General features: G+C 40.3%; 1 protein-coding gene across 7 annotated transcripts in view; it reads right to left on the bottom strand.

Annotated features, from left to right (window-relative positions):
- Positions 1-1,896: 1,896 nt before the first annotated feature.
- The window catches only part of Mgam (maltase-glucoamylase), a 160,490-nt gene continuing 136,660 nt past the window's right edge, over positions 1,897-25,726 (bottom strand). For 6 of the 7 annotated variants that reach the window (NM_001427451.1, XM_063285350.1, XM_063285349.1 and 3 more), the window contains 14 exons: positions 23,576-23,710; positions 23,080-23,167; positions 22,122-22,260; positions 21,028-21,161; positions 20,876-20,910; positions 20,668-20,784; positions 20,141-20,289; positions 11,520-11,604; positions 10,247-10,303; positions 7,929-8,053; positions 6,884-6,972; positions 5,826-5,869; positions 4,941-5,111; positions 1,897-2,810 (listed from right to left, as the gene is read on the bottom strand). In NM_001427451.1, the coding sequence (NP_001414380.1) occupies positions 2,742-2,810; positions 4,941-5,111; positions 5,826-5,869; positions 6,884-6,972; positions 7,929-8,053; positions 10,247-10,303; positions 11,520-11,604; positions 20,141-20,289; positions 20,668-20,784; positions 20,876-20,910; positions 21,028-21,161; positions 22,122-22,260; positions 23,080-23,167; positions 23,576-23,710 (1,437 nt within the window). In that variant the 3' untranslated portion in view covers positions 1,897-2,741. Of the gene's footprint in view, positions 2,811-4,940; positions 5,112-5,825; positions 5,870-6,883; positions 6,973-7,928; positions 8,054-10,246; positions 10,304-11,519; positions 11,605-20,140; positions 20,290-20,667; positions 20,785-20,875; positions 20,911-21,027; positions 21,162-22,121; positions 22,261-23,079; positions 23,168-23,575; positions 23,733-25,726 lie in introns of those variants that run through there. The other variant, XR_005503531.2, reaches the window with a different exon arrangement.

The raw sequence follows: 25,726 nt of genomic DNA, 5'->3' as shown, positions 1-25,726 counted from the left end.
TGCTTGCTTTTCCTTCTTTTTCTGCAGGGGAGAATCACAATGTCGGGGGAGCAGACCTGGGAAAACTGGGAAGAGTCTGTGCTTAGAGCTCATGATGTGAAATTTCAAAATAATAAAAATATTACAAAAACACTTATGCATATATATTTCATCACTCAAATGAGTAGGGAATGAAAAACACTGAATCTATCATGACATCACCCTAAGGAACTAAACGGAGTGTTGTACAACTTCAGAGGTATAACCACCATTTTGAAAATATAAGACTTTGTCCAGGAGAGAAAAAGTAATTTAACCAAGTCTCGTGAGTCCATCTAGAGACTGTTCCTCACCTGAATGAAAGTAGCATAACTAGTCTAACTACTGAGTCTAACTCCTGCGTTTGGGAGGCTGAGTCCAGATCTATACTCAGAAATATACAGCTTTTCCCTAGACAGAAACCAAGGAGATCACAGACCCAGCTTCTTCCCTGATATTTTCCAGAGCTGCCAAGAATAGCTCTAATTTAAGAGTGGAACTTTACATGTCCTTGAGGCGGGACTGCTGAAGATCAAAAATATATTTTATGCTTAAGCATTTCTGAGCATAGATTTTAGGTATTGACACCACAAAGAATGATAAAGGTGTGATATTGTGACATCTATTCTTTACTTAGCTATTTTATTTTGTACTCAAATATCAAAATATTTTGTTGTATACCATAAGGGTATACAATATTTAAAGAGTCATTACTAAATTCAAGAGACAGGAGACACTGGCACTTAGAACATTCTGCACATTTTTGTGTAACGTTTCCTTTGTGGTGGTTGACATTTTACCATATGCATTTAAAAACATTCTTCCAGTGCTTTGACACATTAGGAGGCCTCCCATAGGTCATCAGTGGGATCCCTGATACTACAAATGCTTCAAACATCCACATGCCTCATATGCTGGCATGTGCTAAGTATCATCCAGTCAGGAAACTCCTCACAAAGAACAACTAGAGTCAATACACTTTCACTGACAACATGGGATATTTATAAAAGATGAAGTTTAGACTAATATCAATATTTTAGTGTGGACTCTTTGCACTACTCATAGGGAGTTATCAGGGTTTGTTTGTTTGTTTGCTTTGCTTTTAAATCAAATGATTCTTATGGCTTCTTGCCCACATTTCACTAATTCCCTACTTATCTCAGTCCCTCATGCATTTTGCCTCATTTTAGTAGTTATCATATTAATTCAGCTGGATAATATTCTGGTGCAATGCAGACACTGTTACCTGGGGATGCAAACATCCACAAAATGGCTTTTCAGTACAAAAGCAAAGATTTGAAGAAGCATACATACCCATTTGAAACAAATTATATTTTCAAAAAATACCATTAAAATTAAACACCGCTGTTGGGCATTCTACATAGTTTGTTTTTATTTTATTTTTTTCATTATTATTAGGGGGAGCTATGTTTCCTATGTCATACATTTGGAGGTCAGAGGACAACTTTGTTGAGTCTGTTTACTTTATGGGTTCTAAGGACTGAATTCAGACCATGTGGCAAGTATCTTCTCCCTCTGAGTATCTTGACAGTCCAGGTATACATTTCTTTATATACATTTTAATTAGTGCTTTAATCAATACAGGTGTAACTCCTGTTTTGTTTTGGTCTTGGTTGATATTTTACCAGCTACCTTAAGTGATATGATTCTTAAACAATATTCATAGCTTGTGAGAAAGTCATTACCAAGTTCTATAGGAAAGTGGCTGACTAGAAACCATAAGCTCTTCCTGTGCCAGACTGCAGGGGCTCTGATGGCGCAGCAAACAAGAGAGACAAGTTTAGGTTAGTCTTCTGATCACCAGGGAGGCCCAATGCCAAAGTGAGGTACCAAAGAAAAACATCACAACACCGAAAATGTCTTTCAATTTCACTGCTTTATTTTTCTGTGGCATTTAAATCAGAGATGTTTGTGTGAACTGTTGTTATGTACATGAGATGTCAACAAATAAAATTTATACACTTCAAAGCATGCTTCTATAAAAACAACTTGTTTTGTATATCTAACTCCTTCTTTCAGTTCTCCCTATTTAATCTCCTCATAGCCCTCCTGAATGTTAATACTTTCTCCAACCCACGATTCTCCTTACAGTGCACTGACTCCTCTTTTCCCCTCCTCGCAATGCTCCCTCTTGAGGATGACCGTCTCTTACTGTTGCCTACCTTTGCTTCACATTTTTACTGCTTCCTTCCTTTTCTGTCCTTTGCCTTCTTCCTCCATTAAACTCTCAGCATATTAGTCTCCTCTCCCATACCAACTTGCGGAAGTTTCTTCTGCATACTTCTTAAGGTTTTACTTAGCTTCAAATGGGAGCTGCCATGACAAGATATCTGTTGTATCTTTAGGAAAACATTTGAATCCCCTACACACAGACACACAGACACAGACACACACACACACACACACACACACACACACATACTCCTTCATACACACACATACACACTTCAACATGAATCACTTCCATCTTCATGTTTCAATGAATGTCATATAATGAACCATATATACCACACTAATTACACAGGTACATTAGAGATATTATCTTTGGGAGTCATATACACACAAAAAAAATAACAAAATAAAACCCATAAAATATCCTAGTCATACTGGGAATGAAACAATTGATGATATACAACAATTATATCATTATGAAGTAGTTTAAAATCTGTTCATAGTATCTTGCTTTAAAACATTATGAAGAGCTAGCTCCACGTCAGTGACTGGAAAGCATGCAGGCTGATATTTTTGTCTGTCACATTGACACGTAATATCTGTTGGAACAAACAAACATGAAACATATTGAACATTTGTTATCTAAATTTTTCTGTACACAAACAAACAGGGTGCAAGTCATTGAGCCACATGACCATGGTGCCAACTATGTTATTTTCAGCTGAAGAAGAGTGAGATGATTATTCTATGATATTGCCTTCATGACCACTGAGAACAAGTACACAGGCAAGCTGAAAAAGGTGCCCTGTCTACCTCTCTTCTGTAGTGGTGCTAGCTCTCCTTTTACTTTATCTTCAACTGTCTCCTCAGAGTATTTGCTTATTGCCTGGGAAGTCCAAGCTGTCTCTTAAGAGCATTCACCCACTGCCTGGGAAGTTAAATATTTCTGGTTTCTTATAGCAAACACTTTGCAGAAGCCTCATCGTATGAGCAACTTTTAACTTGTCCATAAATAAGTTCACAGCAGAATAAGGAAAAGTTCCTTAAGAGATCTTGTTAAAGGTGTTTGACAAGAAAACCACAGTAAAGGAAACATTTTAAAATTATAAAATTGAAGAAATCTTTTTGTCAGGCCAGGAAATCATAAGAGAGAGAGAGAGAGAGAGAGAGAGAGAGAGAGAGAGAGAGAGAGGATATCATGAGAAGAACTGTTTCCATGTTCCCATTTACTACAGCACAGAGTAACAGGTCTTGGGATTGAAATATTATATGAATCTCATGTTTCTAATTTTAACTTTCATTGGATGAAAGCATGTCTGTAATCAATAATTTTCAAATTACTGCAAGCTGCATACATACCATAGAATTATTGCTAGAATTATTTCTGTTCTCTACACAGTGGGAAACTTTACTGCTAACACTAGCATTGTGAATGTATGGGCTACAAACCATTCAAAGAATGCTTCAGGAAGGAATTTGTAATAAGATTAAAGAAAACATTGGGTTAAAATACTAATGTCTAATACATGTTTAGTGATCTAAGAGAAAATATCAGAACAAAGTATAAGAATTATTTCATTCTTAAGACCTGTTCATTTTACTCTATGTAGAATTATAACTCAATTGAAAACCTTTTAAAATAAGTATTATATCACATCTAGGAGTGATACCAGGTATATCGATCACATTCTGTGTCAAACTCAATGCTTAATACTAGTTGGCCAACACAAACTGGACTCTATAGGTTAAAAAACAAATGAGAAAGTTGTGTGGTTAGGGAGGTAGAGGAAGTTCTGAGAGAAATTAAAGAAGAGAGATGAACATGATCATTTATAAAATGGTAAGTTTACCATGCTCCAGTAGAAGACCACATGTTCAAAAATATATGAATGAATATATACAATGAGATAGCAGATGATAGATAGATGAATGATAGATATATAGACATACATATATAAATAATACATATGTGCACAATACATACATTGATGCATAGATAAGACATGAAAGTTGGGTGGGTAGGGCATAATGAATCAACTTGTGAAAATTTGGGAGAAAGGGTGTATAGTATAAGATTCTAACAGAACCAATAAAAATGATATTAATCTCCAATTCATGAGATTAAGGTATTGTAAATACCTCTTTATATTCAGTTTTTTTTGTTACAGAGTAATTGTGTATCTCTTGCTAACTTTTGCCTCTGTAATATCATTTAAAACATAAAATATTGAGATAAAACTTTAAGCCTATGGAAATTTCCAAGAATTTTCATAAATTTAAATGGCAAAAAATAAGAAAGAAAAACTTGTTTCATGTTTTATCTTTTTCTTTTCTTTCTTTCGTTTTCTCTTTTTATTTCTTAGTTATTTCTTTTCTTTTCTTTCTTCCTTTCTTTCTTCCTTCTTTTTGTTCCTTCTCCATGGCACTTTCAGGAGTGTACCAACTCTTTTTAGGGTAGTTGATAATATCTGGCATTTGACAAAGTATTGTAGTTCAACCAATTTGAGAATTTGGTTTCTGAGACAAAACGAGAAACAAGTGTCACTAAGGTTTTCATCAAGATGAGAGGTGTGGAAAGTGAGCAACCAGATTTCAATTCCAAGTGACAAACTGTGCCTTTGCTCTCTCCCCACTGTCCACAGCTGACCCCAAACACAGTGGCTGGAGGGGCATTGCACAAAGCATTACAGGCTTAAGAAATACCACTGGGCTCTCCAGTGGTCACAAACCTGGGTTGTGGTGTTGTAGTCAGCTAAGACTTCTTCATTAAGATTTTTCCCAGAGATCCTCACACTGGTAATGGAAGGACTGGATAATCCCCAGATTTCAATGTAGCCTAGATACAAGGGTACTGTGCCAGTGATGTAGTTGTTAAACATTTCATGTGTCTGCAATGTATTCTGTCAAATTAAAAATGAAACAAAAAATAGAATTAGTTCAATTTTGTTTTAGGCATAAATGAAAGTCATTTATGATACAGTCTGAGTCAACATCTATGTTCTCTGTTAGTGAAAATCATGATATTGATTCCCTGTTCCCTGCTGCTCTGCCCTGTCCACTTTGCATAGCAAGCCTCAGCCCAGTCTCTAGGGTAATGTTCTAATTTAAGGATGGCCTTGAACCCTGTAAGTTACAAGTTTAAAGTATCAGGAACTGTATATTCTACACCTGGAAAGGCCACAGCATGTGAAGAGCATTTAGAAACAGCACAGGAAGGAGGGCTAGATTACACAGAAAGATTACCCAGCTGTGCAATGGTGCATTGAAAACAGTCAGTGGGTAAGTGGGTGAGTGGGTAGGGGAGCACTTTCATATAAGCAGGGGGAGGGAGTATGGGAGGGAGGTTTCCAGAGGGGAAACCTGGAAAGGGAATAGCATTTAAAATAAAATAAAAAATAAAAAAGAACAATAAAAAAAGAACAGTCACTGATGAAACATGAGTAGGTCCAAACATTTCTAGGGAGCATAAGATACTCCCCTGTGAGGTTTGGAGGAAGGGACAAGATGAGCAATAGAAAAATGTAGGAAGTATATACACAACACTCTTAGGAGATACGGTATTCTGCCAAGACAGCAGAAACTTACACTCCCTTTGTGGTGTCAGTCACACTCACCTGGCTGACAGAAAACCTGGCCAAGTAGTACTGATTGGTGATATCTGCAAACAGACAAAAGGTCAAAGATAAGCTGGGCCCGTGTGATAGGTTTCAAATGGCTGAGTTTCTTACCTGAGAGTTGGGGTTATTTTTGGTTTTGTTTTTCTTCATTATGATAAGCTTGCTTTTGCATGGATGCTTTCTCTATGGAAGTTAGTCGGGTTCTACACCCATCCCCAAATAGACACAGACCTTTGAAATGAGCATGTAGATGCCCATGACTGAGAGCCAACTCATAGAAAAATCACCCAACCACAATTTCAGTCGTTTTTCTTGCAATCTACTTATCCCAAATCTCCCTAGTTATCCGAATTTCTAGATTATTTTTGCTAGAAACTCACATCCACACATGTAAAAACACTGGTACCTCTGCCTTGCTTTTCTTGAGTGATAATGGGTATTTTTGAATGTGATCTTGAGAAAACTTAAAAATAAAGCTTTCTGGAAAAGCATGGTATTTGGCTGTGTGGTTTAGGTAATGGAAAAGTCAACTTGCTAGGAACAAGCTCCTCTCAGGGCTTCCTCTGCCTCCCCATTGCTAGGCTTTTCTCATTTACTCCTTACTCCTCCGGGAACCATTGGCTTCTTTTAGAACTGTGCTGCCCACAGCAGAAGACACTGTAAAAACTTAGCTATGTAAACTTAAATGAACAGAAATTAAAATACAATAAACCTCAGTTTCTCAGATGCCCTTCTGGTGACATTTTGAGTGTCCATTGGACACCTGTGCCTAAAACTTTATTGAGCAGCAGAAGCTCCTTGTGGCTAAAAGTTCTACTGTGTAGTAAAGAGTCCTTGAGCTGTCCTCCTAAGAAGTTACCAACTCCCATAAACTCCTGATGGACAATCCCTCACACAAACAGTGCATTCAGCATTGTCTCGCTGGGGCAACTAATCATGTAGTTGGAGAAGGGCACAAAACTCATGAAAGTTTGTCTCAGCAGAAAGTCAGGAATTTAAGATAATCAAGAATTCACCCATGATATGGTCATGAGTTCCAGCCATCCCCTACTCACTGATGCTTTTTCCATCATCCCAGAAGAGCCAGCCTTCTGCAAGTCCCTCATCATTCAACGCAGCCTTGAGGCCCATTGACTTCTTCCGGCTGTGGTGAAAAGGGAGGGAAGCATTAACTAAAAACACAGTCATCGTTACAAGACAAAACATTTCAAAGAAACAAAGGAGAAAAATGAAGTTCTTCCAGAGATGGGTTCTCATATGAGAAGACTCCGAGCAGCAGCTCTACAAGCATGCAGAAATAAATGCAGTCCTTAATGAATGACTTCACCAAAGCCACCCAGGGACCCTTTTCAATAAGGCTCTCAAATTAAAAGCACACGGCTGACTTCCTTCTTTCCACTTTCCTGAGGTTGTAAACCTCTTTCATGACCCATTGCCTAAAACATGGAGAACAAATGGGTAGAGCTTTGAGGTGTGATATTGGGACCACATGGATTTCAGAGAGCAGTTTCTATCCTCTTCCTTCACATAGCTTAATAACATCTCCCCTTTCTCAACTGTGGAGTGGGGATAGCAGTGACACTCAACTCAAATGACTTACAGAAAAATAGGAAATCCTGAAACATAGTTCTTACTACTGGTATAGTCCAAGACTTGCAGCAAGCATTTACTTGAGGCTGGTGACTGATGGCTCTCATATAAACTTACGCAAGACCTGTTAAGTATTTTTAAGGTAAAGCAGCCTCAGGTATCAGTTGCCAGATTGTTATTTCTTTCCAGCAATGGTTTATTCTTAAGAAAAGAGTTGAAGATTCTAAAAATATAAATTATGACTACCCACATCTTAACTTATATTACTGCAAATGTCACATCTTAGACCTGAAATTTCATACACTCTGGTTTAAGACAGCTGATAAAAGTTGTTCATAGTTTAGAGTTTTATAAAAGTCCAAATACAAAAATGCAAAATGGAAATTCAATGGAAATTTCAGATTTCAGAGTTTTACTCAAGGGATGAGGAGCCTTCTCTACAAAAGACTAAGCTCACTACTCTTCCTAGCAGAACCCTACCCTACCCTCTCAAGACACACACACTCTCACCTTAACTGGGTGTTCATGGCAGGCTCCTGCCATGGCAGAATGTAGCCCCCACGAACATGAAGATTAATGTACTCAAGAGGGGCTTGCAAGGTCTTCCACTCTCCCCTTGCATTGATATCTACGCCCTGTGGGGAAAAGGGAGGAGGTGGTGAAAGAGGCACACATCCCGAGCAGTGCATTTCAGCAGAAATCCCAACCACCTCCTGAACTTAACTTCTAGTCCCCACCATTCAACACACACCATCCACCCATTTTGCATCCACCTGCTCCAGAGAAAGCATCTTAAAGACATTTTTCTGTGCCTTTATCTTTGAATATATCTGACTCACTTGACCCTTTACCTTGCCCCATGTGACATCTTTATCTTTCTCATGAACTACTCTTTGTCTTGTCATGTGTGAGGCGAATCCTGCTTCATTTGTGAGTGTCGTACTCTGGTTTGAGTTGTAAGTCTCATGCCCTTCTATATTTTCTCAACTATGGTGAGGATTCTTAGCGTGGGTACCACTGACAGTTTAGATCAAATAATTATCTGCTGTGAGGCTATAGTGTGCTTTCTCCTGACTTGGGATGCTTCAGCTCTTAAGTAACCTGGCTATCCTCTGTTCCAAGAAAGTTACCATACCAAATTTCATGGCAACATTCAATAAGTATAGCATACCACAGTCCAGAATTGATGGACTGAGGCAATTCCCCTGCCACAGGCCACCGAGGAGCTGGAACTACAAGGCTTGGAGGTATGGTACTCAGCAGTCTTGTCCTGGCCTTTTTAAATGTTAAATAGCATTGCTTTGCCCACTAGAGGACATGAGTGGCACTGGCTCTCCAGACTCTACAGTATGTTTTCATAAAAGTTTTTGAAAAGCAAATATTAGTTCATCATTACATTGTTAACTCCAAATAGAAAAGTACTCAACATTACACATCCTGGAACGTAGCAGAGAGCTTTACACCTCAGCAAGACTATGACTCCCATAGTCTACTAAGATGGCAAGGGTGTGGGCTTTGTCTACTTTCTCAAGTCCAGCTCCAAGCAAAAACAGGGCTGTCCTTTCAGTGAGGGCCACACTTAAGCTATATACCCAAGTGTCTCCCTGTTTAACCTTAGTAGAAGCCCTGAAACATTCAGAAGGACTGTTAAAGTACAGGCCAATCAACATGCGAATTCAAGACCATGTGAAAGTCACTTAAAGGAAATAGCTGCTCTTTTCCTCCAAGGCCCTCATAGTGGATTGAAAGCTAAATCTTAGTGTGTGTCCACCCTTAAGAGATGCTAGCTAGCAACCAAGAAGAAAGGCAGCAACTCAGTGCTCCTAGGACAGAGAAGCTCCTTTGTCCTTGCTGAGTTTTTATCCAGATCCACTGCAAAGTCCTGGAGTGAGAGTGGCTGGGGCAGCGCTCTGCTTCTGGAGTTACTGCTCTTCTCAGGAAGTCAGGAGAGATGAGCTAGTTAGAGGGCAAAGATGCTCCTTTCCTTCAATTCTCTCCTAAGAATTAAGCTCTGACTTCAAGAGATCACCTCTGAAGTATCTTCTTAAGGCCTTTCCCTGCCAGCTTCTCTCCTACTATTACCATGGCTTAGATATCTGCAACAGAGATCCCCTGTGGTTGCCTTTATAACACATAAACATGTGAACATGTGAACATGTGTTGTTTGGACATGCATTTGAGGGCTCACTTATTATTTAATGATTCAGAAGAGCTGATCATGAATACCTATACCAGCAGTTCTCTTCCTGTAGGTCATGAACCCTTTGGGAGTCAAATAACCCACTCACAGCGGACAGGTAAGACCATCGGAAAATCAGACGTTTACATTATAATCCATAAGAGTAGTAAAATTACAGTTATAAAGTAGCAACAAAAATAATTTTATGGTTGTGGATCACCAAGACACTATGAGCTACTATTAAGCATTGCAGCAATAGGAAGCAAAAAGGATTTAATAAGGATTGAAGCAATAATCTATATTATAGAAGCATATATTTACAATTAGACAGAAAGAGTCTTCTAGACTGGAAGCAAAAATTAGTTTATGATCTATTTTCAAGTGACTAATCACCATTGTGCTGAGAAATATCACACAGGAAGATAAAATGAGGAAAGCACTGATTGAGAGGATTTTTATGTCATATCAGTTCTCTGGTCTTGTTCTAATCCCACTTTAGAAGATGAGAAAATATCGACCACAGGAAATAAATGGTTTATGCAAGATAACCGCGCATGGTTTCCAGGATGGGTGTTTAGCATGAAACCTGACAGATATTAAAAATTGGACTGTACTGTTGTCAGATTGCAAGAACATTTAGAAACCTTACCGTGTAGTAGTCATACCAGCGGGCTTTGGGAAAATATGCTGCAACTGTTCTGGCATTCTGTAATCAAACACAAACAAGGTGTCAGTAGTAGAACTGTTGTCTAGGACAGAGAAACTAATACACATAGAAAGAAGTTACAACAGTAGCGATAACCTTGAGTCTCACTCTCTTGAAATCAGCAATAGCAGGAATACCACTTCCTTCTACTCCTTTTAAATGGAAAGTGTTTTTCTAACCACTGTCCCTCATAATGTCCCTTGGGTTGTACAACTTGAATGATCCTTTTCTTACAAAAACACCCTAGTTTGTGTCTAGAGAGAAAAACACTCACTTTTGGTTTAGGAGCAAAAGAAAAAGTTCTAGGTATAGTAGGATCTGAGTAATATTAAACACCCAGTCTTTAATCAGAAACCCAATCATTCTCAAAGGATGTTTAAAACACAAAAGATTTTAGCAGCTTTCAAGTCCAAACTTCGTTTTTTTGGTTTTTTTTTTGTTTTTTTTTTTTTTGTTGTTGTTGTTGTTCTTTTTTTCGGAGCTGGGGACCGAACCCAGGGCCTTGCGCTTCCCAGGGAAGCGCCAAACTTCGTTTTAATGGTGAGAGGATTGACTGCTTGCAATGTTTTTCTACAGTCCCCACCTGATCCCAAGCCCCTCATACTAAATAAGGAAAAACTTATGCCTTCAAACATAACACAAGATTATTTAGGTTCTTCCCTATCCTATTGAGCAGAATAGTTAGGATAACTTGAGAGAGAGAGAGAGAGAGAGAGAGAGAGAGAGAGAGAGAGAGAGAGGTCACCTAAGTGGTTAATTTTGCTGAGAAAGTTGCTAGAATTTAGGGCTGATTCTTCATAGTTCTATAAAAATTTGGTGGAATCAGGACGAGTGGAGAAAAAATGAATTGTTACAGTTTTGTCCATAACTGAAAAGAGAGAACTTTCCGTCTCCACCTTGCCCATAGCAGAGAGGCAATGCAAACAAAAGATGAAACCTATGTCAGGAGCATACATATGAGGATATGGCTGAGTCAGAGTTATCAGAATCAGCAGTAAACCTTTCTACTATAAGAGGATAGCATGCTCTGCCCCAGGACATCATGGGTGTCCCCATCTCACCTCAATTGCCAGTAGACATTTTAATATTTCTTGGCTCAGTTATAAGAAGGGAAAAATGGAAAAGGCAGATTCCCCAACACACAGGCCTTCTCCTCTCTATATTTACCCAGCTTGACAGCTGTGGTCCATTTACCCTCAGAGGCCTCCATACTCACAGGTTCTAGCACAGGGCTGACTAGAAAGGCTGGACCCAGCAGGAACTGTTTGTCTATATTCCAGGTCTCCCGGTCTGACACAAACCTAAAATGGAAATCAAGGTGTCACAGTTAGATCCCAACAAAGACTCAGCCTAAGATCCTTAAGAAATCCTCAAGCCAAGAGGAACACTCCTCCATTGTTGGTGGGATTGCAGACTGGTACAACCATTCTCGAAATCAGTCTGGAGGTTCCTCAGAAAATTGGATATTGAACTACCTGAGGACCCAGCTCTTGGGCATATACCCAAAAGATGCCCCAACATATAAAAAAGACACATGCTCCACTATATTCATAGCAGCCTTATTTATAATAGCCAGAAGCTCAAAAGAACCCAGATGCCCTTCAACAGAGGAGTGGATACAGAAAATGTGGTACATCTACACAATGGAATATTACTCAGCTATCAAAAACAATGACTTTGACCCCTGCAGATCCCGGCCCGCAGCAGCTCTCTGCTCCCAGACCCGGTGGGAAAGAGACCTCTCCGCCTGGTCAGGTGGGCACTCCTGAGGCTGCAGAGCGGAAGAGACAACCAACACTGCCCACCCCTGCCCACATCCCTGGCCCAAGAGGAAACTGTATAAGGCCTCTGGGCTCCCGTGGGGGAAGGCCCAGGAGCGGCAGGACCCCTGCCTGAGACACCGCCAGAACCTGAAGGAAACAGACCGGATAAACAGTCCTCTGCACCCAAATCCCGTGGGAGGGAGAGCTAAACCTTCAGAGAGGCAGACAAGCCTGGGAAACCAGAAGAGACTGCTCTCCGCACACACATCTCGGACGCCAAAGAAAAAAAGCCAAAGACCATCTGGAACCCTGGTGCACTGAAGATCCCGGAAGGGGCGGCACAGGTCTTCCTGGTTGCTGCCGCTGCAGAGAGCCCGTGGGCAGCACCCCGCGAGCAAACTTTAGCCTCGGGACCACAGGTAAGACCAACTTGTCTGTTGCAAGAAGGCTGCCTGGTGAAATCGGGACACACAGAGGCAGAATTCCTCTAGAACCGGGCACGTCCTGTGTTTACCAGAAGTCCCACACACGCGGATCCCGGCCCGCAGCAGCTCTCTGCGCCCAGACCCCGTGAGAGAGAAACCCAACCGCCTGGTCAGGTGGGCACTCCTGAGGCTGCATAAGCTCCGGGAAGGGGCGGCACAGGTCTTCCTGGTTGCTGCCGCCGCAAAGAGCCCATGGGCAGCACCCCGCGAGCGAACTTGAGCCTCGGGACCACAGGTAAGACCAACTTTTCTGCTGCAAGAAAGCTGCCTGGTGAACTCAAGACACAGGCCCACAGGAACAGCTGAAGACCTGTAGAGAGGAAAACCTACACGCCCGAAAGCAGAACACTCTGTCCCCATAACTGACTGAAAGAGAGGAAATCAGATCTACAGCACTCCTGACACACAGGCTTATAGGACAGTCTAGCCACTGTCAGAAATAGCAGAACAAAGTAACACTAGAGATAATCTGATGGCGAGAGGCAAGCGCAGGAACACAAGCAACAGAAACCAAGACTACATGGCATCATCGGAGCCCAATTCTCCCACCAAAACAAACATGGAATATCCAAACACACCAGAAAAGCAAGATCTAGTTTCAAAATCATATTTGATCATGATGCTGGAGGACTTCAAGAAAGACGTGAAGAACTCCCTTAGGGAAACACAAGAAAACATTAATAAACAAGTAGAAGCCTACAGAGAGGAATCGCAAAAATCCCTGAAAGAATCGCAAAAATCCCTGAAAGAATTCCAGGAAAACACAATCAAACAGTTGAAGGAATTAAAAATGGGAATAGAAGCAATCAAGAAAGAACTCATGGAAACAACCCTGGATATAGAAAACCAAAAGAAGAGACAAGGAGCTGTAGATACAAGCTTCACCAACAGAATACAAGAGATGGAAGAGAGAATCTCAGGAGCAGAAGATTCCATAGAAATCATTGACTCAACTGTCAAAGATAATGTAAAGTGGAAAAAGCTACTGGTCCAAAACATACAGGAAATCCAGGACTCAATGAGAAGACCAAACATAAGGATAATAGGTATAGAAGAGAGTGAAGACTCCCAGCTCAAAGGAACAGTAAATATCTTCAACAAAATCATAGAAGAAAACTTCCCTAACCTAAAAAAAGAGATACCCATAGACATACAAGAAGCCTACAGAACTCCAAATAGATTGGACCAGAAAAGAAACACCTCCCGTCACATAATTGTCAAAAAACCAAACACACAAAATAAAGAAAGAATATTAAAAGCAGTAAGGGAAAAAGGTCAAGTAACATATAAAGGCAGACCTATCAGAATCACACCAGCCTTCTCGCCAGAAACTATGAAGGCCAGAAGATCCTGGACTGATGTCATACTGACCCTAAGAGAACACAAATGCCAGCCCAGGTTACTGTATCCTGCAAAACTCTCAATTAACATAGATGGAGAAACCAAGATATTCCATGACAAAACCAAATTTACACAATATCTTTCTACAAATCCAGCACTACAAAGGATAATAAATGGTAAAGCCCAACATGAGGAGGCAAGCTATACCCTAGAAGAAGCAAGAAACTAATCGTCTTGGCAAAAAAACAAAGAGAGTGAAAGCACACAAACATAACCTCACATCCAAATATGAATATAACGGGAAGCAATAATCACTATTCCTTAATATCTCTCAACATCAATGGCCTCAACTCCCCAATAAAAAGAAATGGATTAACAAACTGGATACGCAACGAGGACCCAGCATTCTGCTGCCTACAGGAAACACACCTCAGAGACAAAGACAGACACTACCTCAGAGTGAAAGGCTGGAAAACAAATTTCCAAGAAAATGGTCAGAAGAAGCAAGCTGGAGTAGCCATTCTAATATCAAATAAAATCAATTTTCAACTAAAAGTCATCAAAAAAGATAAGGAAGGACACTTCATATTCATCGAAGGAAAAATCCACCAAGATGAACTCTCAATCCTAAATATCTATGCCCCAAATACAAGGGCACCTACATACGTAAAAGAAACCTTACTAAAGCTCAAAACACACACTGCACCTCACACAATAATAGTGGGAGATTTCAACACCCCACTCTCATCAATGGACAGATCATGGAAACAGAAATTAAACAGTGATGTCGACAGACTAAGAGAAGTCATGAGCCAAATGGACTTAACGGATATTTATAGAACATTCTATCCTGAAGCAAAAGGATATACCTTCTTCTCAGCTCCTCATGGTACTTTCTCCAAAATTGACCATATAATTGGTCAAAAAACGGGCCTCAACAGGTACAGAAAGATAGAAATAATCCCATGCGTGCTATCGGACCACCACGGCCTAAAACTGGTCTTCAATAACAATAAGGGAAGAATGCCCACATATACGTGGAAATTGAACAATGCTCTACTCAATGATAACCTGGTCAAGGAAGAAATAAAGAAAGAAATTAAAAACTTTTTAGAATTTAATGAAAATGAAGGTACAACATACCCAAACTTATGGGAAACAATGAAAGCTGTGCTAAGAGGAAAACTCATAGCGCTGAGTGCCTGCAGAAAGAAACAGGAAAGAGCATATGTCAGCAGCTTGACAGCACACCTAAAAGCTCTAGAACAAAAAGAAGCAAATACACCCAGGAGGAGTAGAAGGCAGGAAATAATCAAACTCAGAGCTGAAATCAACCAAGTAGAAACAAAAAGGACCATAGAAAGAATCAACAGAACCAAAAGTTGGTTCTTTGAGAAAATCAACAAGATAGATAAATCCTTAGCCAGACTAACGAGAGGACCCAGAGAGTGTGTCCAAATTAACAAAATCAGAAATGAAAAGGGAGACATAACAGATTCAGAGGAAATTCAAAAAATCATCAGATCTTACTATAAAAACCTATATTCAACAAAACTTGAAAATCTTCAGGAAATGGACAATTTCCTAGACAGATACCAGGTATCGAAGTTAAATCAGGAACAGATAAACCAGTTAAACAACCCCATAACTCCTAAGGAAATAGAAGCAGTCATTAAAGGTCTCCCAACCAAAAAGAGCGCAGGTCCAGAAGGGTTTAGTGCAGAATTCTATCAAACCTTCATAGAAGACCTCATACCAATATTATCCAAACTATTCCACAAAATTGAAACAGATGGATCACTACCGAATACCTTCTACGAAGCCACAATTACTCTTATACCTAAACCACACAAAGACACAACAAAGAAAGAGAACTTCAGACCAATTTCCCTTATGAATATCGACGCAAAAATACTCAACAAAATTCTGGCAAACCGAATTCAAGAGCACATCAAAACAATCATCCACCATGATCAAGTAGGCTTCATCCCAGGCATGCAGGGATGGTTTAATATATGGAAAACCATCAACCTGATCCATTATATAAACAAACTGAAAGAACAAAACCACATGATCATTTCATTAGATGCTGAGAAAGCATTTGACAAAAGTCAACACCCCTTCATGATAAAAGTCCTGGAAAGAATAGGAATTCAAGGCCCATACCTAAACATAGTAAAAGCCATATACAGCAAACCAGTTGCTAACATTAAACTAAATGGAGAGAAACTTGAAGCAATCCCACTAAAATCAGGGACTAGACAAGGCTGCCCACTCTCTCCCTACTTATTCAATATAGTTCTTGAAGTTCTAGCCAGAGCAATCAGACAACAAAAGGAGATCAAGGGGATACAGATTGGAAAAGAAGAGGTCAAAATATCACTATTTGCAGATGACATGATAGTATATTTAAGTGATCCCAAAAGTTCCACCAGAGAACTACTAAAGCTGATAAACAACTTCAGCAAAGTGGCTGGGTATAAAATTAACTCAAATAAATCAGTTGCCTTCCTCTATACAAAAGAGAAACAAGCCGAGAAAGAAATTAGGGAAACGACACCCTTCATAATAGACCCAAATAATATAAAGTACCTCGGTGTGACTTTAACCAAGCAAGTAAAAGATCTGTACAATAAGAACTTCAAGACACTGAGGAAAGAAATTGAAGAAGACCTCAGAAGATGGAAAGATCTCCCATGCTCATGGATTGGCAGGATTAATATAGTAAAAATGGCCATTTTACCAAAAGCAATCTACAGATTCAATGCAATCCCCATCAAAATACCATTCCAATTCTTCAAAGAGTTAGACAGAACAATTTGCAAATTCATCTGGAATAACAAAAAACCCAGGATAGCTAAAGCTATCCTCAACAATAAAAGGACTTCAGGGGGAATCACTATCCCTGAACTCAAGCAGTATTACAGAGCAATAGAGATAAAAACTGCATGGTATTGGTACAGAGACAGACAGATAGACCAATGGAATAGAATTGAAGACCCAGAAATGAACCCACACACCTATGGTCACTTGATTTTTGACAAAGGAGCCAAAACCATCCAATGGAAAAAAGATAGCATTTTCGGCAAAGGGTGCTGGTTCAACTGGAGGTCAACATGTAGAAGAATGCAGATCGATCCATGCTTATCACCCTGTACAAAGCTTAAGTCCAAGTGGATCAAGGACCTCCACATAAAACCAGACACACTCAAACTAATAGAAGAAAAACTAGGGAAGCATCTGGAACACATGGGCACTGGAAAAAATTTCCTGAACAAAACACCAATGGCTTACGCTCTAAGATCAAGAATCGACAAATGGGATCTCATAAAACTGCAAAGCTTCTGTAAGGCAAAGGACACTGTGGTTCGGACAAAATGCCAACCAACAGATTGGGAAAAGATCTTTACCAATCCTACAACAGATAGAGGCCTTATATCCAAAATATACAAAGAACTCAAGAAGTTAGACCGCAGGGAAACAAACAACCCTATTAAAAAATGGGGTTCAGAGCTAAACAAAGAATTCACAGCTGAGGAATGCCGAATGGCTGAGAAGCACCTAAAGAAATGTTCAACATCTTTAGTCATAAGGGAAATGCAAATCCAAACAACCCTGAGATTTCACCTCACACCAGTGAGAATGGCTAAGATCAAAAACTCAGGTGACAGCAGATGCTGGCGAGGATGTGGAGAAAAAGGAACACTCCTCCATTGTTGGTGGGATTGCAGACTGGTACAACCATTCTGGAAATCAGTCTGGAGGTTCCTCAGAAAATTGGACATTGAACTGCCTGAGGATCCAGCTATACCTCTCTTGGGCATATACCCAAAAGATGCCTCAACATATAAAAGAGACACGTGCTCCACTATGTTCATTGCAGCCTTATTTATAATAGCCAGAAACTGGAAAGAACCCAGATGCCCTTCAACAGAGGAATGGATACAGAAAATGTGGTACATCTGCACAATGGAATATTACTCAGCTATCAAAAACAACGAGTTTATGAAATTCATAGGCATATGGTTGGAACTGGAAAATATCATCCTGAGTGAGCTAACCCAATCACAGAAAGACATACATGGTATGCACTCATTGATAAGTGGCTATTAGCCCAAATGCTTGAATTACCCTAGATCCCTAGAACAAATGAAACTCAAGACGGATGATCAAAATGTGAAAGCTTCACTCCTTCTTTAAATGAGGAAAAAGAATACCCTTGGCAGGGAAGGGAGAGGCAAAGATTTAAACAAAGACTGAAGGAACATCCATTCAGAGCCTGCCCCACATGTGGCCCATACATATTCAGCCACCCAGTTAGACAAGATGGATGAAGCAAAGAAGTGCAGACCGACAGGAGCCGGATGTAGATCGCTCCTGAGAGACACAGCCAGAATACAGCAAATACAGAAGCGAATGCCAGCAGCAAACCACTCAACTGAGAATAGGTCCCCCGTTGAAGGAATCAGAGAAAGAACTGGAAGAGCTTGAAGGGGCTCGAGACCCCATATGTACAACAATGTCAAGCAACCAGAGCTTCCAGGGACTAAGCCACTACCTAAAGACTATACATGGACTGACCCTGGACTCTGACCCCATAAGTAGCAATGAATATCCTAGTAAGAGCACCAGTGGAAGGGGAAGCCCTGGGTCCTGCTAAGACTGAACCCCCAGTGAACTAGACTATGGGGGGGAGGGCGGCAATGGGGGGAGGGTTGGGAGGGGAACACCCATAAGGAAGGGGAGGGGGGAGGGGGATGTTTGCCCGGAAACCGGGAAAGGGAATAACACTCGAAATGTATATAAGAAATACTCAAGTTAATTAAAAAAAAAAAACAATGACTTTATGAAATTCGTAGGCAAACGGAGAGAACTGGAAAATATCATCCTGAGTGAGGTAACCCAATCACAGAAAAACACACATGGTATGCACTCATCGATAAGTGGCTATTAGCCCAAATGCTTGAATTACCCTAGATGCACAGAACACATGAAACTCAAGACGGATGATCAAAATGTGAATGCTTCACTCCTTCTTTAAAAGGGGAACAAGAATACACTTGGCAAGGAATAGGGAGGCAAAGATTAAAACAGAGACAGAAGGAACACCCATTCAGAGCCTGCCCCACATGTGGTCCATACATATACAGCCACCCAATTAGACAAGATGGATGAAGCAAAGAAGTGCAGGCAGACAGGAACCTGATGTAGATCTCTCCTGAGAGACACAGCCAGAATACAGCAAATACATAGGCGAATGCCAGCAGCAAACCACTGAACTGAGAACGGGACCCCCATTTAAGGAATCAGAGAAAGGACTGGAAGAGCTTGAAGGGGCTCGAGACCCCATATGAACAACAATGCCAACCAACCAGAGCTTCCAGGGACTAAGCCACTACCCAAAGACTATACATGGACTGACCCTGGACTCTGACCTCATAGGTAGCAATGAATAACCTAGTAAGATCACTTGTGGAAGGGGAAGCCCTTGGTCCTCCTAAGACTGAACCCCCAGTGAACGTGATTGTTGGAGGGAGGGCGGTAATGGGGGGAGGATGGGGAGGGGAACACCCATATAGAAGGGGAGGGGGAGGGGTTAAGGGGATGTTGGCCTGGAAACCGGGAAAGGGAATAACAACTGAAATGTAAATAAGAAATACTCAAGTTAATAAAAAAAAAAATCCTCAAGTCTGAACTCAAGCCAGAAATGCAGCTGAGACCAAGAGCATCTCTATTCTATTTTAATCAAGTCATATAGACCACATGCCCCACAAGTCACTTCTCTAAACCCTCAGAAGAAATTTGACCATATTGCCACTATAAAATATCTCCATTCCTCTTTAGCACAGCATTAAATATAAGGAAAGCCCCCAACTCCCCCTTAAAACACCCACTTTAGTGATATTGATGCATTTTGTAAACATAAATTACAGAAGATACGATGGTTTTTAAATGTCCCAATAAGGAAAAGGTTATGGTATTTTGTTTCTTATCATTTAAAAACTTCTTTTGTTAAAAAAAGAACTTCCATCCAAGTTCTGTGATGTTTATAAAATTCAGTTGTAAGAGAAAATAAAGTGTTCTCTCTTCTTAGAGAGCCAAGGACAAACTGGACTAATGGTTTCAATTGTTGAATATAGTTGCATTTTTTTTTGTTTCAGTAGTTGAAAGAATTGTTGCACCAATGCCCATCCAGCAGGTTGAATGAGTCAGCTAGTTGGTCACCAGGATTCCTGCTTGACACTTACTCATGGAGAAGAGGCCGCACGACTGTGCTGCCCTCTGTGTGGGCCTTGTACATCAAGGTGTAGAGATATGGCAACAGGGTGTATCTGGTCTCCAGCACGCTTCTGGAAATATCCTCAAAGGTTTTATTCCAGGATACAGGGTCTTGTCTCTACAGGAAAAGAAAAAAGTGTTCAGAGTACAGCAGTTATCTCTCAAGGGATGTAAGGTCACTGAAAGCTTACCCTAAATATTTCTATACAACTGACTAAAAACAGTTGTGCATGAGACCTCAAGAATATTGTTAGTAGTTGAAAAACAGCCACAGCTTTCTCAGGAAAATAGCATAAGCTATTCCTTATGGGACATAAAGAAAATGTTTACTAAAATTCATCAAATACTGAAGAATATGCTTCTTAGGAATGAAGGTTTAATGGCTTTGAAGATGTCCCCAAGGAACACAGACAGCAGGAATATTCTCAGAAACTGCAGTAATATATACATATATATTTCCAGTGACATAATATAGATGAGAAAGTTGACTTCATACCCTGGTCCCGATGGTGTTGTGGTTCCTGGAGAAGGGGTAAAAGGCGCCCAGCTGCATCCAGCGAACACACATCTCATATTCGGCATCTTGAAAGAACCCACAGATGTCTGACCCAGTCTGAAACAACATGGGACAAAGTGAGCTCTCTGTGCTTTCTAGGAGACACTGTCATCTTCCTAGGGAGGAGGAGCATGTAAAGGACACTTACATAGGATATGCCAAAGAGGCTGAAATCCATCATGCCTGCAATGAGAGATGCAGCAGAGTCAGGACAGGACATTCTCTGCCTCCTCTTTCCCATTCACCAAGGATTCTACTGCCATGCCCATCTACAGAATCCCCCGTGCACAGCCTACACACCAATGATGGATTTCCCCAGCTGGTCCCAGGCAGCTGTGTTGTCTCCCAACCAGTGTCCTCCCCAGCGTCCAGAAGAGGGGAATGTGGAGCGGGTGATGACGATCCCTCTCTCTCCTGTCACCTCCTGCACTGCTCTGGTTGGGAAAATAAAGAGTTAAGTTGAAGGTAGAACAGGAATGACCCAGATCCTGTTCTCTGGAACCCTAGGGCTTAGGGTCTTGCTGGCTGATGAGACAGTAGTACTAATGCTTTTGCACAGTAGTCAGTTAATGACTTCACCTTGTGGTAAACAGATTGCACTATCCCCAAATATTAACCAATCACAAGTCCTATCTTTTTATCCATTGTATGTTTGATTTTTCTATAATCGATGAGCTAAAAGATAAATTCTTTTGCTAGACTGAAATTGTATGAGCTGTATGATTCCTCGGGGTTACCAAGTGGAACTATGCTAATTCAGTAAGCTACCCTTAGATCATATAAGAATAATGGATAAAAGTCTCAGTAAGCACAATTCACTTTTAAAATAAAATAGATTATAGTACCCTGTTTTCCTTTTGTCTCTTATAGCTAATGCTATCACATCACCACCTGCATTGTGTAATAATTTCTTCTGTCCCCATGCATGTGCTCCTCAAAAGGACAATAAATTTCTCAATGATGAGACAGTGCCATATTTAAACCTGCCCTCCCAGTCATAATCAAAGATCTGTCTCCATGTAGAAGTACTCTTTTGTTAAGAAGTAAGACTTTCTAGACCAGTAGATCTCAACTTGTGGGTCGCAGGACCCTTTCACAGGGGATGCACTAGACCATCTGAAATATCAGATATTTATATTGAAATTCATAACAGTAGCAAAATTATAATTATGAAGTAGCAATGAAATTAATGGGGGGGGGGGAATCACCACAGCATGAGGAACTGTATTAAAGGGTCACAGCAATAGGAAGGTTGAGAAGCACTGTCCTAGACAATTAACCACTGAATTCTTCTTAATTCCTTGAATAGAAAACAGAAGGAAATACTGGGAAGTTACACCAGTGACTGTCCATCCCAATTGATAATGCCAACTGCAGAAAAGTGTGCCACTCACTCGTAGGTGGGTCTGGTCTGGGACCACCCATACAGGCTGTGTACATCATAGTGCCGCACCCGGGAGCCATCTGGAAGGATGTGCTCGCTCTCCATGCACAGGGTCTTGCTGCTCAGGCCCCTGTCCCTGGCTTCCAAATCTGAAGTAGGATTAAAAAAATGAAAAGCAGTTCTGAATCTTCTCATTGCTGATTTCATTTCTGAATTCTAAAATCTGTATCATAGGACTAACAGGACAACCCCTAGGCCTGTCCTTTTCCCTAGGAGTATGAGAACAGTGGTCAGCACCTAACTACAACACTCCTGCAGGTGTTTTCAACACCAAATCCACTGGAGAACCTGGTGGTATGAGAAAGAGTGCAAGTTATCACACACTCTGAGACAAGTCTCGAACTGGAATGCTAATGTACAAATTGTTTCCTATAACTCCTGTAAGAGTTGTGTCCCTGATTGAGAGTTTTCTGAATCTTGGCATAGAAAATTGAGATTCAGAAGTCTCACGTAACCTATGGAAGGTCACACAGCTCATAGAATAACTTATAAAACTAAAGCAATAAGTACTACAACTCCAGATTTCCTTAATTCCCTGAGAATGGGAAGGCCCTTTTAAAATAACCATTAATAGCAACTACATTTCTGTATATAAATTAACATAAACCTGAATAACTAACAAATTTATGTTAGAATTCCTTGCAAACATTACTACTGTTGAATATCTTCTGTACTGATCATTGAAATTTGCCTAGAGGTCTAGGTTCTTGTGCACACATAAGCACACACATATGCACATACACATGCACTCGCATGCATGCACGTGCAATTTTGTTTATGGTCCCAGTACCACAGCAACAGTGAGAACCTGTACTTGGTGGTGAGGGTAATTTCTAGCTGCTGTTCTCCTGCAGAGTTCATCTTTCCAAGAATTGCTCAGTTGGTAGAAAAAAACTCAGGGTCCTTACGTGGCATGTAGGGAGGGCGGTTCAGAGTAGCATCACTGCAGCCAGAGGGAACTGCCCCATTCACAAAGCTGGAAGGTTCATTCATGTCCTACAAGTGTCAGAGATGTGGTTTACACATAAAGATACTTACATCCAATCAGAGACAAGGAAAGATGAATAAAGCAACCAATCTCTAGTGATCCCTACGGATACTTCCCAGGGAGAACCATTATCCTCTGGGGTCCAGGGGGAGTAGCTAGAAAGTACAAGTCAACCCTCCAGGTCAAGCAAGCCTCCAAATGCTTTCCAGTAACCATCACCAAAGCTTGGCAGTAGGTATTTTAGAGGTTCTAAGGACTGCGGAGAATCAGAGCTACTCCAGTCTGTCAGAGGAAGTATGGAGTGGTACACCCACAGTCTTCCTGAAGATTATCATCCCCTGGACCATACAAAAAAGCCCCACTATCACCCATATATATATACCCACACCTATCCATGTGTACCCATACACACTTACAATCCACAGGCCATCAAACTTCAAGCTCTTTGCAGGATCCTGTGTGTTGCTGTGGAGTTCTTTAATCTCATCCTTCCACCAGAGGGCAGTTGAATTCCGGAAAAAGTCTGGGAAGGCCACATAAGCTCGGTATTGCTGCCAGAGTAACAAAATTCACCTGTCAGAAGGGAACACATTGGACAGCAGATACGTCCTAGGAATTTAGCTCAAATAAACTTTTGTACTATGTGGTAGTAGAAAGTGGTAATCAGAATAATATATTCTTGGCATATTTTAGAAATGTTCAGTGCAGAGATAAATGAGCATAAACTACATACCTTCCTTACCAATATTCATACATTTTCTACAGACTGCTTTTCTTTCTCATGTCAACACTCTGACCTCACTATTTCATGTTATAGATTCCTAACCCTCAAGTTAATCCCTATTTCCTAATGACTGCCTTGAGAGAAAGAAGGAACCAGTGAGAATCTATAGAAGGCAAGACGTTTTTCTGGTACCGAATGCCAAATTGGTAAAAAAGAAAGACTTTTCACCCAAAACAAAGGGATAACAATGATATCGGACTCCTTTGTATTTTTGTTATTTATGCTTTCAAAGAGCACACAAAATGCATAATTTTGTGCTCATCAGTATAAGATATAAGGAAGAGGCTTCACCTTCTCTCTTCATCTGCTCTCAAATAATAAAAGCAAGGTTCATATGAAAACTGAATCCAGGGTATCACTCCTTAATTGCATTAAGCTTTAGCAAGCAAGGGATTTTACTAGTATTTTTAGATCAATCTTTATATTCCCTACTGTAATTACTTTAGAAAACCCAAGAAGTAATTTTAAAATGATTATAAATTCTCATTGATTATTTGTGGATTTATGTCTGAAACAGCTAGTATCAATAAAATCTTATATACCATTCCACTGTTGCTCATTTGAGGATGTTATGGTCTTTGGTGTATGTTATTCATTATGTTGTGAGAGTCAAAGAGCTAAGAATCAGAGAGCCAAGAATAAGAGAGTGCGGACAATAAGAAGGAAGTTTGGTCTGGGGTCTGCAATTACATAGCGTTCAATGTCTAGACACAACATAAAACAGGAATGCTCTGAAGTAAACAAAAAGGCATCAAGATTCAGAGGTCTGAGTGAAAGAGGCAAGATTTCATTACACTGGGGATTTTGATCAATTACTTTCTGGTGTATCTTTTTGTGAGAAATGGATGTTAGACAAAGAGATCTTTACATGACAAATAAGAGACCAAGCTTAGTTGATGAGATACTTGGTGTGGCAGGGGAAGGGGAAGGAACGATGAATAAATAAGAGTTATAAACTATGTCTGAGCCCAAATTGAATCCCTTAGAGGCTACAAGTGGGAAATTAGGCTGGCAGTATTTTATTAATCTATGTACAGCTTTGATGATCCTTACTGTGTAGTAAAAAATGACCCACCATTGTACAAAGAGCTGGCTCTGCCTAATTCTTTCTACTATCAACACTTGCAAGATTGCATCTGTCCTCCCTTTGATGGGTCTTCATTTTCTGATGTCATGAGTCCACCTGTATGACTGGCCCTAGGATTGCTTACCACAGTGCACTGCAAAATACCAAAAGGTTTTTTCTGTATCCAAATCTACACTTAAGCATTAAATGATTGAGCCTCTATGTCACAAGCCTTCCGTTCACACCCTTCTTAGCTGGTATGTTTGTTTCCCAGATGTTTCGGTAATGACAGACCTAGACATCGGTAAACACTTCCTCACCAGACTCATAAAACTGATCTTGTAAATACATGTTGCTTATGATTATTCTATTGCTCAGGAGTCATTCAGGGTAGTCTAAATGTTTTCTGTGATGTCTACTGAAGTATTTCTTACCAGGGCTGATTTAAAGCATGAGGATTCTTTGTGAAGAGAGCTTCAAGATTCCTGGTTATTTCATACTCAGTATTCCATAGTATTCACCACTTGTTATGCAATCAACATTGCTCTCAGATTGTCAGGGGACTAATGATCGGGGTCAACATTGCTTTAAAGGCTGAGGGAGTATAGATCTTATAAGTTAATAGCCAGTCCTATGATTGATGAAATGACTCCTCTTATCAACATCAAAAGTTAAATCCAATAGAACCTATGTAATTTAATGTTTCTGGCCTGTGTT

This window comes from Rattus norvegicus, chromosome 4 (assembly GCF_036323735.1).
Source record: "Rattus norvegicus strain BN/NHsdMcwi chromosome 4, GRCr8, whole genome shotgun sequence".
Lineage (NCBI taxonomy): Eukaryota > Metazoa > Chordata > Mammalia > Rodentia > Muridae > Rattus > Rattus norvegicus.
Note: the sequence above shows the minus strand (reverse complement) of the source record. Positions and strands in the feature narration are given on the sequence as shown.